Genomic DNA, 18038 nt, shown 5'->3' on the forward strand with positions numbered 1-18038 from the left:
TCCATGTCCCTTGTCAGTTTTCACTTCTGCAGACTAAACATACCTATCTATTTCAATGGTTCCTTATAAGGCTTGGTTTCTAGTTCCTTAACATTTTGGCCACCTTCCTTGGGACACATTACAGCTCGGCAACTGTACTTTCCAGAACTGCACATGGTACTCTGATCAAAATTAAGTAGACTCTTACTTCTGTTGCGGCAATGGCTTCTTTGCCACCACATCATACTGTTGATTCATGTTTAGCTAAGACCCCTGGATCGATTTCACATGAAAATAGCGGAGAAGGACTGTACGATAGCACACTTCCCATTCTAAGTTTCCATCTCATTTGTTCCATTACTGCCAGCTCCCTAGAAAACCTCATAGCTGGTTTAGCTCCACTCCACAAGAGAGCATCCTCAGGAGTGATCATGTCCACAACTTTAGTATATGCCATCTTTCCTCTCACTGTCTCTCTCTCTTGACCATCTTTCCCCTATCTCTCTGCAATTTTATTCCTATCTGTAGACCCTCTTTCCCCTATCTGCTTCTGTAAGAGACAAGCATCAATTGTTGTATCCTTTCTCCCCTGTAGTCCCCCAGTTCCAGCATTCCCTGAGCTGTGATTGTCTGGTACCAACCAGGCTTGCTCAGCTCCTCTCTTCACACTGGCCACCCCTACACTATTTGTCATCCCTACATTAGAAGTGATATTTTACTCTGAATCACTGTATACTGTATGGAAAGAGTTAAGAGGTGTTCTGCTCCAAACTGATTTTCATGCAGGTCTGCAAGGTTACTCTACTTCTGCTGCAATGTCCCTTTTTTAAAAAGTGCTTCATTTCTCGATAGACTGCACAGCCATTTAGGAAATTGGTACTCTGAGTGACATCCATTAATTTCTCATTATTCAGAAAATGGGGCAGTAAAGCAGAAAAGAATTGTTTTAGAATTCCTTTATCAAATCTGCCTAACTTTTTTTTAATGAATGTCATGGAGTAATGTGATACCCCTTTTCCCCTTCAGTGATAGCAAAATTTAGGACAGGAAGCCTTTATGATTACAATAAGAAATCTGACCTCTGACAAATTTTTAATTACTCTCTTTCTATTGTCTAATTCCTTGTACTATGTCTGATATATGTTATTAATCTTGCCTGTCATAAAAAATTTGCAAATAGATGATGCTGAATCTTCGAAAGATTCAGCAAGCATAATGGGAGAGAAAGATACCAATATTTTCTTCTAATAAAATAATTGCTATGATTTTGTTGTTGTTCTAGAACAATTCTTTTCTTCACTATCCCGAATAATCCACAAGTTAGTCTCCATGATTTAGTTGACTAACTGACTATTGTTCCAAAGGCTCTGTTTCCATATTTTATGAAACTGTGAGAGGAATGAAATGTATTTGGAACAGAGAGAAAAAGAAGTGTCAATTCAGATTTCATCAGATATATGCCAGGGATCTAAAACATCAACTCCAAACTTTTACTCAAAACTTCAGGATTGCTGCTGCATATGTAATGTATTTTCCATTATTTATTGGATTTGATTAACAGCTCACACCATCCCAAACTTTTGCACAGATTTAGAAAATCATAAAACCCATTTCAGCAATAAAGCCAACTTCCTTTTCATGATTGCTGAAAGGTGACTGAAGTAAAAATGTCTTTCATCACTTCTTGAACACACACAGATTCAGGCTGGATTCCCAGTCATGGTTGCCATTTCCCTACCTCTATCCTATACTGCTCTTGCAATGTGGAAAGTTAGAATTTATTGGGAGAAGGAGTGTCACGCAAAAGATCCATTCATTTTTGCCACTAAGAATCATCGGATGCATTTTTATTTTCCTGTATATGATTTCCAAATCTCCTGTGCACAGTTAACTCCATGTCTTCATGAATGGAACAGAATGGAACATGCATGGATTGAGCTGGAATGACATAACTGCCTTAATGCATGAATTGTCCCTTACCATTTGCCAGTTTCCAAAGAAAGACTATTCTGAAACGCTGACCAGTGTTTTCTTGACCTTTCATAGCCTTAACGTTGGGATTTTCCAACAGCTAATTTCTACTACCTAGTTGGTCAAGCTAGTATGGTGTAGTGGTAGGACTTCAGGACACCTGGATTCAAATCCTTGCTCACAGAAAGAAACCTATCTTGGGCAAGCCACAGTCTCTCATCCTTGGAGGAAGGCAATGGTGAGCCTCCTCTGAAAAAATCTTGCCAAGAAAATGCTGGCATAGGATCGCCCTTCTTCTTCTTCTTCTTCTTATTATTATTATTAACCTTTATTTATATAGCGCTGTAAATTTGACTTGAAGTCACATAACAACAACTTTCAGAGTTATTGTGATATTGGATTTTGGAAAACCAGAGTTTGGAGGAAGACAATGACAAATTTCCTCCAAATAAATCTTGGCAAGAATAACCTGTTAGAGGTCTGTCTTTGTGTTAGTCAATAATGACTTGAAGGCACACAAGAACAAGATGTGGCTGGATCCCACAAATGAAGTCTTGTGTCACCTATGTTAGTTTTGAATATGCTACAAACTTCTCTGTTTTTGCTACATTGGCTTTCCCACCCTATCCATATAATAATGAAAATACTTTCTTTGTAGTCTATGGTTCATGCAGCTTTGGTCCAATACAGAGGAAAACAGCACAATTAGCACTTACCAGAGGTTGTGTTATTGCAGTCTTCATGTTGCTATAAATAGAAATTGAGAGAGTAACTACACCTCCATTAAATAAACTCTCCACTGCTGAGTCAGTATGTGCAAGTAAACCATTAAAATACGTGAACACTACTTTAAGACAAAGCTTCCAACAACATAAGGGACATGTACTCTTGTGCTATTCTGCCCAGAGCTATACACAATTAGAAGGATTTCTTTGTCAAGACTTCAACATAAATGGAAGCTTTTATTAAGAACTGGAAAGGAATCTGCATCTCTCTCTCCCTCATAGGGCCCCAGGCAGAAATAGATTTATTATTTGAAACAGTCCATTGGAAGAAGAATTCTGAAACATTTTCCCCTGTTCCTTTGTGCATAATGAGTCCAAGTGTAGTGTTGGGCCTTCTAGAGTTGTACGGTATCAAAGCAAAGACATCCATGTCAATGGGGCAGTGAATCCACCTCAGGGGTTTAGTCTGAACATTAAGGAAACAATCTGAAGTGCCAAACTTATGTGGGCAAATGGTTTGATGCCTTCAGTAGACCCTTTAATGTTTGGATTAAATCCTGGAGCAAATCCACTGACCCTCTGGATTGGGAGCCAGCGGCCACCACTATATCAAAAGGCACAAAATATTATTCCCCATCCATTTCTGACCAAACCCTTTTATGATAAGAGTTCCTTCCATTCTCTATAGTGCTGTTGTTAGCAGCAGCATTAGGATTCTGAACGTTTGCCAAAGCTTTTTACAACAAACTTTGATAGAAGAATAAAGGGAAAATATAGTGCACTCTTGAGATAGATGCCAATAGATGCTGTCTGCCAGATACATTTGAAATCTATAGCTCCTTTGTAAAGGATGGCAGAAACTAATGACAGGCCTGAGCCTGTGACTTGCTGTGCTGTCAAAGGAAGTTGTGAAGATGAGGTGCAGCAGCCACTGTAGAAAAACATCTAAGATCAATGGCCCAGGGCCATTCTGGCTGTCAGGCTGTCAGAACTACTATGTTGGTTTTAACCCCTGTGTCATGCAAAGCTTTTACATGGGCCAAAGGACCAAACATAGCAAAAGCGAAACTATGGATAACCTGCCCTCTCACCACCTATTTTGCTCAGAATTATGACATCAAAATTAAAAGAAAAATAGTCCCCTCTATAAATAAAGTAAAATGTGGTCAAATTATTCCCCTACAGAAATAAGGGACATGGGTTCATTTTTCCAACATAGTTGTAATCTTGAAGGATAGAAATAGTTCCTTCCATCTTGTCTCTGAGTATTTGTGTGTGTGTAAGAGAGAGAGAGAGAGAGAGAGAGAGAGAGAGAGATTATGCTAATTTATTTGTTTGAACTATACAAGTATTGACATGATTCTTTTCTTAAATGCAGTTCAGAGGAGGCTTTCCTCTACAGACTGTCTCTCTCTACATGAGGAGACCAATGAAGAAGGGGCCAAAGAGTTCCTCTGCTTCTATCCTCTCATATTTATTTTAACCAGATTATCAAATGTCAAAATAGAGCTTCATGCAGTGGACTGATCAGACTGTTAGACAAGGATTGGAGAGGCCCAAGTTCAGATCCCTGCTGTGCCGTTTATCTTTCTGAATTATTAGGTACCAGTCACTGACTCTCAACCCAACCAAGCTCACAGGGGACTATCTCAACCTCTTTGGAGGAAATGTTGAATGTGCATTTAACAAATATTTGTTTTTGGAGTTTATATTTATGGTTTATTTTGATATGAACCTTTTGAGGCAAGATATTTAAAGTGTAATATAATTACTAGAGTAAAAAAATCACATTAGAACACACAAAGGAAGATGCTGTGCCCCTATGTTTGTATTCTACCAATAGCCACTGTAATATTAACTTTTTTGCTCTGGAATATTAAAAGTTCTATTAGTTCATGCACTTCTGGAAAAGCAGCACTTTACAGAAATACTTTTAATGTGGAAGCATTCTTTCAATAATGATCACCTGATCAGCTGGGCAAAAGCTAAGTGGTCTAACATTACTTCATTTTGCAGTGGTTTAAACATTTATAACATGTAACCCAATTTATAATGTGTAACCCAATTATAATTTATAACCCCAGGCTTAAACCCAATTGTTAGTCCAACTAGAGCAGATCCATTAAATTAATGGGATCTCCATGTGTTATGACTTGCAGTCCACCAGTTGATTGAATGGTTCTGTTCAAGCTGGGACTAACTGCTAGGGCATAGATGTATTCATAAATTGGATTTAGGCCCAAATGTAGCTTCAGGAACTTCTCCTAATGAATCACACACACACACACACACACACACAGAGAGAGAGAGAGAGAGAGAGAGTATCTTTTACCCTTGTGTTATATCCCAAAATTAAAATTGAACCAATATTGTGTAGCAGTTAATGTACTTTCTAATACAAAATGTCTGGGCACCAGTGGCCACAGATTATAAAATAAGAAGAAAAGCCCGCAGGATCCAACAATGGCCCATCTAAAGCAGCAGCATCTTTCTCAGGGGCTGAGTACATGCCCCTGAAAAGCCCACAAGTAGGCACAAGGTAGTAGCCATGTCCCATCACTATTCCCCAACAACTGTTATTTAGAAGCAGCCTATAGCTGTCAGGGCAAGGCCATTGATAGCCTGAATTTCCTGAACCCCCTTCCAATAGCCCACATCTTTTGAACAATGCAGCTTCTGTATTGACAGCAGAATTCACAGTTAGTGTGAATCTGACAGGATGCTCTTACAAAACATGGAACTAGATGTACAAGTTTTAACTAAAAGTTAAATAGCCTAGCTTGGATTCCAGGATACCTAAATTTTGCAAGAAGAAACGTCTCTGGACCCATCTCCTCCTTATGACTCTTTGTCCTTCCGCCACCCATTTCAGATAGTCAGAAGATAGGGCAGGGAGGACACTGCTTTGGGAAGAGAGATTCACCCAAGAGTGGGGAGGGGCCCTGGGGGGGCACCCTGTTTAGATTATTTTTCCCTTCTCCAGCACCTTTACATACCACTCCTGACATTGTTTGGAAGGGCTTCCAACACTTCCAGAGATTCTTTTGAAGAAAGAGAGAAGAACTTACTTTCTGTGAATTTTCTTAAGCTGTTGTATGGTCCAAGTTCATTTGGCCCAATCATGGCATATTCTGAAACAGTTTCTACTTTTAGAACGTAGCCACATGAAGACTGAGGAGCTCATGCAGCCAGTTAGCACTACACATGTACTTCTGTGGGTAAAATGAAGTAAAGATTATTTGAAGGCTAAAAGATGGGTTTCTGTGCTGTATGATTACAGTGCTGTACTCATACTATTGATGATCCAGGGCACTCACTCTCTCTAGTTGTAAGGTCCATTCCCCCTTTGCAATTTTTCTGCAGATCCTTCCCTTTGGTATACTTTGGTGGAATTGAGAAACAGCTATTAGTATTGGGGGTGGGGATTACTTTACATGAGAAAGGATATTGGCATTGGTAACGTGGGCATATTGGGTGTGCCTAAAGTGTTTTGCCTATCTTTTTGCTGCGCTTACCATGAATTGAAAGTTTTTGTCCCACCACACACTGTCTAACACTTGGTTTGTTTCCAGAGTGAAAACATAGGCAAGGACAGAACCTCTTGAACTTTGCTCTATGCTTGGGTTTATTCACTGATCATGAAGTAAAGTATTGTGGGTTCTAATGATGTTGCTATAATTAAAGAGATGCCTGGAAACCTAATATCTGTTCATTCTCTCTCTTCCTCACTCTTCTCCCCCACCAGAAGACAGGGCAAATCTGAAAGCAAATGGTTCTAGCCAGCTTCCCAGCACAGATGTTGCTCCCTTTATATGCGAATCTGCAGCTACTGCCACCTCTGCTGCCACCACCACCACAACGACACCAGCGCTCTCAATTTCTTCCAGTCGCACAAATGGAATTACAAATGCCATTTCTGAATCAGAAGAGGAAAAAGCCAAAAAATTGCTTTACTGCTCTTTATGCAAAGTGGCTGTGAATTCCCTATCGCAGCTAGAAGCGCATAACACGGGTAAGCGTCTGCCAGAAATAACTAAATGCATAACTGTATTTTGTGAAAGAATGTGGCATTTAGACATAACAGTGCTCACAACTCTTCATCTCTCTGGAATATTCTTTTTCCTGAAAAGGAAAGAATGTTTCATTTATTGAAAATATACAGAGGCAATTACTAGTTTCCTGCCTAGAGACAACACAGGAGGCATAAAATCTATTCTTTATTAAAGCTCTTTATCATCTGGTTAATACTGAAATGGACATCTATTACATGCCTAGTGAAGCCATTTTCCATGCATGTCCTTGTTGCCAGGACTGATGGCTTGTCCCAGTTCTGTATTTTACACTCTGACTCCAGGAGACAATGACACAGAACACAAATTCAGAAAGCAATTATTACTATTAGATTTTCAGAAGAACTTTTCAGCTCCGTCTTAAAGAGCAGAGCCCATTGAGTAACCACTGAAAACACCTTCCCTTCTACTTGGCAGGTTTCACAATACAAAGCCTCTTACTCAGTGTGTCTCAGGACCTGGGTGCCTGTGCCATTACTGTTCTTAGGATGGCTAATCAGGAGAAATGTATCACCTCAAAAAGAGGGCACAGTTTTGCATAGAATTTTCACATGCTAATTTCTATGTCTGGATGCACATTTAGAAATAATGACTAAAATTTAAGTCAAAATACATCTAACCAGTGACCTCTTGTCCTGCTTCAGCCCTCAATCCGACATCCAGGTGCTAATGACCAACATGAGACTGAGAGGCCCAGCTCTCCCATCCTGTGGTTCTTTGTTTGTTTGTTTGTTTGTTTAACCAGGCTTGCAGTGGACATCAAATAGAGGATTGGCCCCCCGTGAAGCAAGATTCATGGTCTCCCCAGTGTCAGCAGTTTACATTGCTGGCACATACAAGGCAATGGGCACAGTAAGAATTTTTTCAAGCAGAGATCCTTCAAAAATTATCCCTATCTGAATTTCTTCTTGGAATTTGGAGCACCAGATTGCTCTTGATTCCCAGGTGGGATCAGTTCATTACAAATTCTCTATTGTTCTCCCCACCACCACCTACACCCACCCACACACATTTCTGCTGTCTTTTGAATAGGACACTGTGCAAGGTCAGTTTGTCTTGGCCCTCAGTTCCTTTGTATCTTTCCTCCTCTCTGCATTCATGATGCATTGCACACTGATAAAACTCTACCCTACCCCCACAAAAAAAAAGCAAGGCAGGTGTATGTATGAATGCACCAAGATCCCTTTCTCTGCAGTCTGCTAAAGTGAATATGTGGTTAGGAGATAGACAGCTACAGCCTTCAGGCTAATTTGGAAAGCCCTCGGAAAGCCCTTGGTTCAGACCTGCTGAATAATTTTTCTCTCTCCCCCATCGGTCCCTTTGGTGGAGGAAGTTGGAGTGAGAAGAGGAGATTAATAAAAAGGTGGCAGAGGGCAAGAGGGGGAAAAAACTCTGTGGCCCAGCCTACTACTGGCTTCAGCCTTTCTCTCCACTGGTAGTACATGTCTCCCAAGAGATTGCCACTGGGGGAATGAAGAAAAACTGTCCCTCACCAGTCAGTTCATTATAATCGATAAAAACACCTTATAAAACATTCTTGGTGTGTTTATGCACTGCTTTGATTGAGATTTGTTTTGCCAGTGTGGATGGAGTGCATGTGTGAATCTGTAAACTGCCTCAAAAAATAATTTTGCTGTGAAGAATCATAGCATTTTGCAGTATTTTAGCAGTGCAAATGTGTGTGTCAGATTCATAGGGTGTTGAGCAAATTCAAACAGACTGGATGCCAAGGGATTATTTTATTAAATGCACTGAAGGAACTGAATGGTGGGAATTAATTTTAGGGTGGAGAAACAGAGTTAAAGGGTTCATGAAGTGCAGTATAAAAGATTGTGAGCCCGTAAAGCAAGAATGAAGAAATTTCTTTATCCCTTTTTTATAGTTACGTGCCCTTACTACTAGGAAGGCCATTATAATGACAGTCATAGGACCCTATTGCATGGGGTTAAAACCCTGGCTTACCTTTTCTGAATCCAATCCAATCCACAAAATCGCCACCCAGGCCCATCCCGGATGCAGGCCAGGTCCTGTAAGCCACTTCGGCAGCCATTTTTAGAAGTCAGAAGCTGCCAATTTGGAAAAGGTATGCCAGGGTTTTAACCCCATGTGATAGAGTCCATACTGGCTCCAGAGTCTAATTATCTTAATCTCTTTTCAAGCAGAACCCCAAATGACTTTGTCATGTTCTTGTACAAGTGCCATGCAAATTCAAATTTATGGGACATCTGAATGGGTTTGAAGTGATTTCCAGAGAGGGGGCTATGCTAATAAGTTGTAGCAAAAGAAAAGGTTTTATGGCATTCTGAAGACTAAGGGGCTGTTCAAACAGCCCCAAATGTCCGGCCTCCAGCTATCCCTTTTTCAGCAGATCGGGTCTGCGGCAACCGCATGCTGCGCTCCCAATCTGGCCTTTCCAGGGCATGATAGCCATGGCTATATGGCGCACTTTCAACGTTTCATCGTGTGGATGCAGCGCCAGAGGAGCGGTGTGATCCTGTGTTCCTTGTGGTGTGGCATGCGGCATCACAGTGCCCTGGATGCAGAGCCGGAGCATGTGTCATGGAGATGCTATGCCCCAACTCCGCCCCCCCCCCCCCAGCTCTAACTGATTATTGTGGCATAAGCTCTTATAGACCAGTGATCATTCTTTTGGATGCACAATGAAAAGCAATGCATGTGTGATATTAAATGGGAGGAACAAACCACAGGATTTTAAAACATAGGGCTAGAGTCCCCTTTTGCTCCCATGTTAGGTTTATATTCATGCAGCTTCTTTGTTTTGACTTTCTTTTTGACTATTTAGCATAGAGATACTGTTTTAAAATCATTGTATTGTTTCCTTGGAAGAACTATAATTTTTCCTCTGAGGCTCTTCCTTCCAAGTGTTATTGTGCTTTTATTGTTTAAAAAGAATTGCAACAAATGCTGTATTTTCCCCTTAGACTTTTATGATGGATATAAGCTCCCATTTCCTCACCTGCAATTTTTTTTCTAAATACATTTTTTTTTACCTTCTCATTTTCTGGTCCAGGGTCTGGTTCAAGACCTGTTTGCAGGTCTTGAAAGGGAAGGAACTGAAAATTTATAGAACTGCAGGAACAACATGGGTGTTTTCCAGGACCTAGGATTCCTGATTAAAGGTAGCCAAGAGTGCAGCAATAGTTAGAATTTTGGATTTGGGCATTCCTGGTTCTAGTTACCACCAGTTACTTTGTCCCAGTCACTTCCTCTCGGGCTAATCTACCAGACAGGGCGATTTTAATGATGAAGTGAGGAGAATGCCAGCTGTATACACTGCTTTGAAATCATTGGTGAGATAGCAGGCTAGTAAGGTAACAAGCATATAAATAAAGGGTGATGTGTAAGGGACTTGCAGCAGGTAGAAGCTTACGGTTGATCTTTTCCTCACTCATCAGTTCCTCCCCCTCCAGCTCCTTCCTTATATCCTCCCTCCCCTACAACCCAAGTGTATATCTTGCCTCTGAATGGCCTGTGGGATCAATGCAGAATGTTGGCAAATGGGATGTTAGCAGATGAGAGAAGGCATTGTACACCTGCTCATCTACCTGCTGGTTCTCCTTCCAATTCCCTTCTGTACTTCTCATTAAAACTATGAGGTACACTTAGGCCTGTTACAGACAGCCAAAATAAAGCTGCTTCGAGTCACAGTGGAGGTATGGTGATTCAATGATGCATGCGTCCTAAGAGTCCAGAAGTCACACCAAAGCCACGCTCCAGCCCTAAGGACTGGAGCGTGGCTTTGGTGTGGCTCCTGGAGTCTTAGGACGCATGCATCATTGAATCACCATACCTCCACTGTGACTCGAAGCAGCTTTATTTTGGCTGTCTGTAACAGGCCAGAGAATTGGGGTCTCCCTGTTGGCCACCTAAGATACAGTTCCACAATTTCTGGCTTTTTTCATGAAACTCCATAATTTTTCTGTCTCTGTGATAGAAGTGTAAAGACTTTTTCTGTCTGATCACTCCAGAGCAGAGGTGACATTTATGCTTTCATTGAGCATCCCATGGCACATTAATGATTAGCACTAAAAGTTAAGCAGTCTCTCCTGCTTTCATGTGTAATGCTGAAGAAACATGGTCCTTTATTATTTTCTTCTCTTCTTTGTGCTGAGATAAAAAGAGATGGGAGACAGCAAAAAAAAAAAAAAAAGGCTTTCAGATCAAGAGGAAATAATTTAGCAAAGCCAACTCTCTTTCTCAGATGAGCCTTATATAACCCTAAGAAAAACAGTTCTTCCTGTTGCAACAGGAATTCTAAAGTGGTGGGATGTTTGGGTTTGGCAATGAAGGAGGGGAGAGGTCAGTATGCCCCCCCCCCCATTTGTTTATTCTGGGTATGTTTAGCCTGAAGAAGAGAAGGTTAAGGGGTGACATGATATCTGTGTTTAAATATTTGAAGAAATGTCATTTTGAGGATGGAGCAAGCTTGTTTTCTGTTGCTCCAGAGGCTAGGACCTGGAGCAATGGATTCAAGCTACAGGAAAAGAGATGCCACCTAAATCTTAGGAAGAACTTCCTGATGGTAAGAGCTGTTCTGCAGTTGGATATGCTGCTTGGAGACTGGAAGGGTCTCATTCTTTGGAGGTTTTCAACAGGGGCTTTATGACCATGTATTGGGAGTGCTTTTATTGTGTCTTCCTACATGGCTGGGGGTTGGACTGGATTGCTCTGGTGGACTCTTCCAACTCGCATCCTATGATTCTATGATTTGGAACTATGGCAAAAGAGGGTTGTTGGAGACCTGAGGGGCCAATACCTGAAGAATCTCAGAACTGTATGAATGGTCTCTCATAGTAGCATACTTGAAAACTGCTAACCATTACACTGCAATATATAAAAAGGAAACATTAAAGGAGCACACCAGGGTTCTGAATTCTAACCCCACAGTAAATTCAGCATCTTGGATATTTCCTTTAAAGCTCAGGGTAAAGGCTGGGGCAAATTCACTGCCCCACTGACATGGAGGCTACAAACCACCATGAGGAAAAAAGATTAATATTGTCCTCCCATTTTCAACTCAGTGTCCCCCACATGGCCAGCCATCCTGATTGGGCATGATGGGAGCTGTAATCTGATACATGTAGTGGGGACCAGAGTGGAAAAGTGTGAGGCAGAAAAGACAAAACGCTTGTCATTTACCTGACAAGAACTATTGAAAATGTTAAGTTTCATACTGCAATGGGTAAACAGTCTTTTGGTTCTTTTGCAAAATGGCTCATCAGGTTCCAAGCACAAGACAATGGTTGAAGCTCGGAATGGTGCAGGTCCAATTAAGTCTTATCCTAGGCCTGGATCCAGACTGAAGACTCATGGCACTACCACAGGTTCAGGATTGCAGAACAAAACATTTCATTGTGAAATCTGTGACGTGCATGTCAATTCAGAAATTCAGCTTAAACAGGTATGTTCGCTGCATCAGAAACCACTGCATTAGTACAACTACTGCTAGCTTTGCAGACCACAGAGTCCTTTGTTTCAGATCATATGTTCAGTTCATTAAGTAGTTCAGTTTAATTAAACTGAGGCAAACCCCTCAAGCCCAAGAGGTTGAAAAATCTAACTTGTCAGTACAGAACTCAACTATATTGTTAAAATCTTATAGTAGATCTAGAATCCCACATTTCAGAGGTGTTTTTCCCCCGGATGCTGATAGATAGATAGATAGATAGATAGATAGATAGATAGATAGATAGATAATCCTAGGGCTGCTTGATAACAAGAATGAAAATGATTCAGAGATATAGTCATGTTAGATCTCTCTACAAAAAATGAAAATGTTTAGACCAAATTTCTTAATAACTGAGAAGCTATCTCCTTGAAACAGACTGGGATGGTCACCCTTGCCAGTTTCAGCAGCTTATACCTATTTTCATTCAGCAGTTGTACAGTTGCTCAGTGCAGTTACTGTGGCAGCCCTTCCCTCTAGTGCAGTACTTTAAAAAAATAGTTAAGTACTTTAAAAATGCAGACAAGAGATCCTCTCTGCCTTGGATTACGACACATTGGTTGATGCTCATGACTTTGAACCCGAACAGACAGACCAAAATAAAGCTGTTTCGGGTCACTTTGGAGGTATGCTGTTTAAATGCTGCATGCGTCCTAAGAGGTCAGAAGCCGCACTAAAGCCACACTCTAATCCTAAGGACTGGAGCACAGCTTTGGCACAGCTTCTGGCCTCTTAAGATGCATTTGTCATGTAAACAGCATACCTCCAAAGTGACCCAAAGCAGGATTATTTTGACCTGTCTGTTCAGGCCCTTTGTTAGGCGAACCTCCCTCCCAGCTCTGCTCACCTTTTCAGACCCTTGGTCCAAAATGTAATTTCTTTGTTCCTCAGAGAAAAATCTTCAGATGTGCAGATTTTAAAGTCATTAGTTCAAGTTCAAAATATACCTGCTTTGTTTTGGAAGTGAAGAATGTGCAACCACACACATTCAGAAGTGACTTGACTATGTCTGATTACAAAACCTCAAATTGTAAGGATTCCTATTCATTGTCTGATCTTTTGTTTCCACTCCTATAAACTGATATTTATTAAGTTATTTGTTTGTTTATTTAATTTACATAGAAACTGGATACTCTCAGATTTGGCTTCACTACCTCCCACACACCCCTCCCTCCCTCCATCAATCATCCAGCCAATGCTAGCTACATAAGTTTCTTCCCTCTCAAACATGTAGTTTATTCTAATAAAAAAATTTTCACTGAAGATGGCATTTTGTTGATGATTCCAAACACCAGCTTCCATATGTGTTAGCAATTTATGCAATTCTGGTAATTGGATTTATGTTTTCGGATAGTATGGTACAGATTGGTTTTGCTGTATAAATTTACAAATTTGCTGCTAAAGCTGCACTTGGTTTGTTTTTAAACAGAACACTTTCTTTTAAAATTTCAGCACATTTCCAGCAGAAGACACAAGGACAGAGTGGCAGGGAAGCCTACAAAACCAAAATATAGTCCTTATAACAAACTACAGCGCAGTCCAAGTATTCTAGCAGTGAGTACTGATTGATTAAATGTAGTATGCCCTGGACAGTAATCAGGTGATTCCAAATGCAGTAAAGTCGTTGATTGACAGATGTGATCTGTCAGGCTACACAGAAGAGAGATAGCACTAGAGTGTTGACCACTGTTGAAAAAGAGAAACAAACTATCTGAAGTGGAAACTATATTGTGTCTAGTAGGAAAAGTTATCAAGTGTAAAAATCTGTCATTGAATACCAAAGCCAGGATTGCCTATTTCCAGTTTCTATGTATAGCTGTGAAAGCAGGACTGAAGAAAGCTTTACAGGACCAAAATCAACTCATTTGAAATATAGTGCTGAAAGAAAGTTCTACAGATACCATGGTATGCCAAAATTACCAATAAATAACGTCTTAGAGCAAATTAGGCACAAACTCATACTGTGAAGCCAAGATGACTAAAATGAGGCTGTCATGCTGTGGACCTATTGTGAGATGACCCAACTCATTGGAAAAGACAATAATGCTTGGTAAAGTAGAAGTCTGAAAAGAGGAAGATCCCATTTCAGGCGAATAAACTCAATCAAGGAAGCCACAAGTTTACGTTTACGAGAACAGTTACTTTGATGACAGAATGTCTCTTAATCACAGGGTTGACATAAGTCAAAACAGACTTGAGGGCAGCAATTAAAAACAATAAAAGCAGTTCTTCTTAAAAGCCATATTATCCTTTTTAAAGGGTAAAGGAGCGGTGCATTTTAGCAGCTTAAAATATATTTCTGCCTTTTTATAACAGCATCATGCCATTCTGATGGTCACATCTGAACTGCAGATAACATCCAGTGCTTAAAGTGAACATTTAGAGTAGGGATGGTAATCATTTGGACCTCCTACTGTTGTTGGACTACAACTCCCAATGTTCCTCCATACTGGCTATGGAGGCAAGGCCCCTCATGATTTGCATTCCAGCATAGGGCTGCCATAATTGTCCACTTTTACCAGGGACAAAATGTAGGACAAATTCAAGACCAAACTGTAGGGCAACTGCAGGACAAAACTCAGCTCAAAATGTAGGACATTTAAGGTCCACCATTTTTCTTCAATGTCCTACATTTTGGGCTGAGTTTTGTCCTGCAGTTGTCCTACAGTTTGGTCTTGAATTTGTTCCACATTTTGTCCCTGGTAAAAGTGGACAATTATGGCAACCCTATTCCAGCAACATGTGGAGGGTTGCATGTTTCCTATGACTTCTTCACAGTATGGAGCCAATACCACTTCAGTGATTCTAAATCCTCTTTTAAAATGTTCCTCTTGCTCATTCTAGTGACATTTCTCCAATTTGCAACAGCAATACAGAAAGGTTATGAGTACCGCAAGCTTCTTTGTTTTGCTCCTCATCTTGCAGTATGCAATTCCTTCCATGTCTCTTTTCTTCTCATGGACCTTTCTTCCCAAGTACAGCATGTAGTGTTGAAAGGTTTCATGCTTATGCATGTGATAGTGCAGAGTACAGAGAAATGGTCTGTATTTGTTGTTGTTGTGTGCCTTCAAGTTGTTACCGACTATGCATTCTACTAAAACGGGCTCCCTGTTGAAGTCAGCAGCAATTATTTTTAATGGAGTTGGATCGTACCCATTTCATTGCAAATCCGGAATACATAGAATATTGTAAATATTGTATATTCTGAAGATGTATGTTTTAAAATGTGGCATCTTCCAGCTGACCTGCAGAAATAAACAGAAATTGAATATCCCTGCATGATTATAAGGAATAAAATTAAAATGCTCCAGGCTTTATTAACTTATTAGCTTCACAGTGGGAAAGCTGAAGTCACAGCAGGTGTGTGCTAGAGCACAGGCCCCAGTTAAGTACCTCATCAAGCAAACAGCAAGTTTGGGGAACTCTCAGGACCCATTTCCCACTTTGTTCTTAGGACACAGAAGGACTTTTAACTATCATTCTTGTCTCTGTGTCATTATGAGAGGAAGGTGACTGCCTTTTACTATCTCAGAAAATACCTTAGGTTCGGCCAAGCCCTCTTTGTGAAAATAAGCAAACATTTCTTTCCCATTAAACCACCTTCCACATTGTAATTTTAGCTACAGCAGACTGGCAAGAGCATTCCTGTGTTGTTGTACAGATGCAATGCAGAAAACAACCTGCAGGCTTATATCCACAGGTAGAAGTGAAAACAAAAACCCCATTAAAAATTATACTCATAATGCAGGCTCTCCTAGCCCTTTGGAGAATAATCATTTTAACTCTAACTAGTAATATTTTAGTAGGTCAATTCATCTAATCCATATAATGTGTAGGCACACTGGCTTTCTGCAGAAGGTGAACATTAATGCAAAGTTGCTAATTGCTCTCTGATTTATGATAATGTACTTAGTATCAAATAGCTGCTGGTAGCGTCCTGTGTGGAAATGGGGGGGGGGGGGGTTGCAGAGAGAGAGAGTGATTTAAAACCTTTGTCCAAAGATTATCTTTTTCAAGACACCTTACTGGAAAAGTAACTATTTAATGTTTTCCCCTTTCCGACAGGCAAAACTCGCATTCCAAAAAGATATGATTAAGCCGTTGGCTCCCGCTTTCCTTTCGTCTCCTCTTGCGGCTGCAGCTGCTGCAGTATCCACAACATTGACTCTCCCACCTCGTCCTTCGGCAGCTTTGTTCCAGGCCCCTGCAATCCCCACAGCTCTTCTAAGGGCAGGGCACGGCCCTCTCCGAGCCACTCCAACATCCATCCTGTTTGCACCCTACTGATTTTTATCAGCATCAACACGTGGACTGTGACCATTTGGGAAAGAGACAACAGGAAACAGAGTTTTCCATATTTTTCAAGGACATAAGGCACCCATGCCTAAATACAGTCCAAGGAAACAGGTTGTGGAACTCTACATTGACGGGTATGGCAATCAAGGATGTTGCTGTTTGGGCTTTCTAAAACAATAATAATAATAATAATAACTCAGATCAATGGAATGGACTATGGAAAAAATATTTGTGCACAAAATACATCAAGGATTCATCTCTCTCTCTCTCTCTTTTTTTTTAATGAAGCATATGTCCTATATTGTAAACAATGAATGTGGAATATTTTCCTGTCTGACTTGAAAACCAGGATCTTCCTCTTTTATGTGGATGTATGTAGGCTTCCAGGAACCATCTGGACAGATTCTGGTGTGCAACAAAAGCTAGGTGAAACAAATACTTAGTTTGCAGATAACATCTCAAAAAATGTATTACAGCTTTTATTTTCAGTGTGCTCCTATTGCTAGGGACTAAGTCTTGTTTTAGGCCTCCGTATTAGTGTATCTTGTGTAGTGCTCGAGATTTATCTCCCGTTTAATTTTAAAAGTATTTTAGTTGCTGTATAAATGTTTGGAAGCAGAGCAGCCTTGAAGCTTTTTATTTTAAAAAATTTGACGTGTGTCACTTAATTTAACATTTTATTTAGAAAGATTCAGAATAAGAAAGCCATATATCAGATAGTGAAGATTATGACTCATTTACAGTCATCAATTAACTTATTTTCCCATTATTTCTCCTCTCCCCACCCCAGTATTGCTGAATAACTTGATTCAAAAGAGAAATGTCCTCCATGTATATGTTTAGCACACTTTGTGTACATTGTTTCTTGAAACAACAGGGCAGTGTATTAATTCATAAATATATATACATATATATTTTTTGCCATTTTTAAACGTATATCCTATACAATGATGCTGCATATGGTTGTGGCTCCCCAATGCAATAATGTATAGGAGATAAATATTTATAGAATTAATTGTCTCTTCTGTCAAATGGTTATATTATTGTTCTGGCCCTCCTCATCTCCATGTTTCCCCACTCCAAATCTGGATACTGAAGACACATCATGTGCCGTTTGGGTCAATGAGGGTACTTTCCAAAAACATCTTTACCTGCAATCTGTAAAGTATGAAATATATGTGTATTTTTTAAAAGCACATTTTTAATAAAATGAAATGGAAAATGGAAAATTGCTTATTAATGGCAAAAGGAATTCATGTGGAACACTTAATGAGACCTTTGTGTTGCTAAAACATGATTGCATAGATTTTATGAAATGTTTGAGAACAGCACCATTATGGTAGAGCACACTAGGAACTGACAAACAGCTATACAGTTGCTTGATTACACTGTCATTGATAATGAAATACTGAAATTATGAGAACATTGAAAATGTACTTCATACATCACTGTAGAAAGCTTCACTCCTTGTTCTGCTGTTTTTAAAATCAGCGAAAGCAGTAGAGGGAAACCATATGGTATACACCAATT

At 40.1% G+C, this 18038-nt stretch overlaps 1 protein-coding gene across 9 annotated transcripts in view; it reads left to right on the forward strand.

Moving 5' to 3' along the window:
• ZNF385B (zinc finger protein 385B) overlaps positions 1-17828 on the forward strand; it is a 258525-nt gene extending 240697 nt beyond the window's left edge. For 3 of the 9 annotated variants that reach the window (XM_089519653.1, XM_089519652.1, XM_089519654.1), the window contains exons 6-9: positions 6421-6687; positions 11989-12167; positions 13665-13766; positions 16278-17825. In XM_089519653.1, coding sequence (XP_089375779.1) covers positions 6421-6687; positions 11989-12167; positions 13665-13766; positions 16278-16499 — 770 coding nt within the window. In that variant the 3' untranslated portion in view covers positions 16500-17825. Of the gene's footprint in view, positions 1-6420; positions 6688-11988; positions 12168-13103; positions 13243-13664; positions 13767-16277 lie in introns of all 9 variants that reach the window. The other 6 variants (XM_089519651.1, XM_089519647.1, XM_089519646.1 and 3 more) reach the window with 6 other exon arrangements.
• The last annotated feature ends 210 nt before the right edge of the window (positions 17829-18038 follow it).

The sequence above is a fragment of the Sceloporus occidentalis genome, unplaced genomic scaffold (genome assembly GCF_023333645.1).
Source record: "Sceloporus occidentalis isolate IW3139 unplaced genomic scaffold, rSceOcc1.0.p SCAF_4, whole genome shotgun sequence".
Taxonomy (NCBI): Eukaryota; Metazoa; Chordata; class Lepidosauria; order Squamata; family Phrynosomatidae; genus Sceloporus; species Sceloporus occidentalis.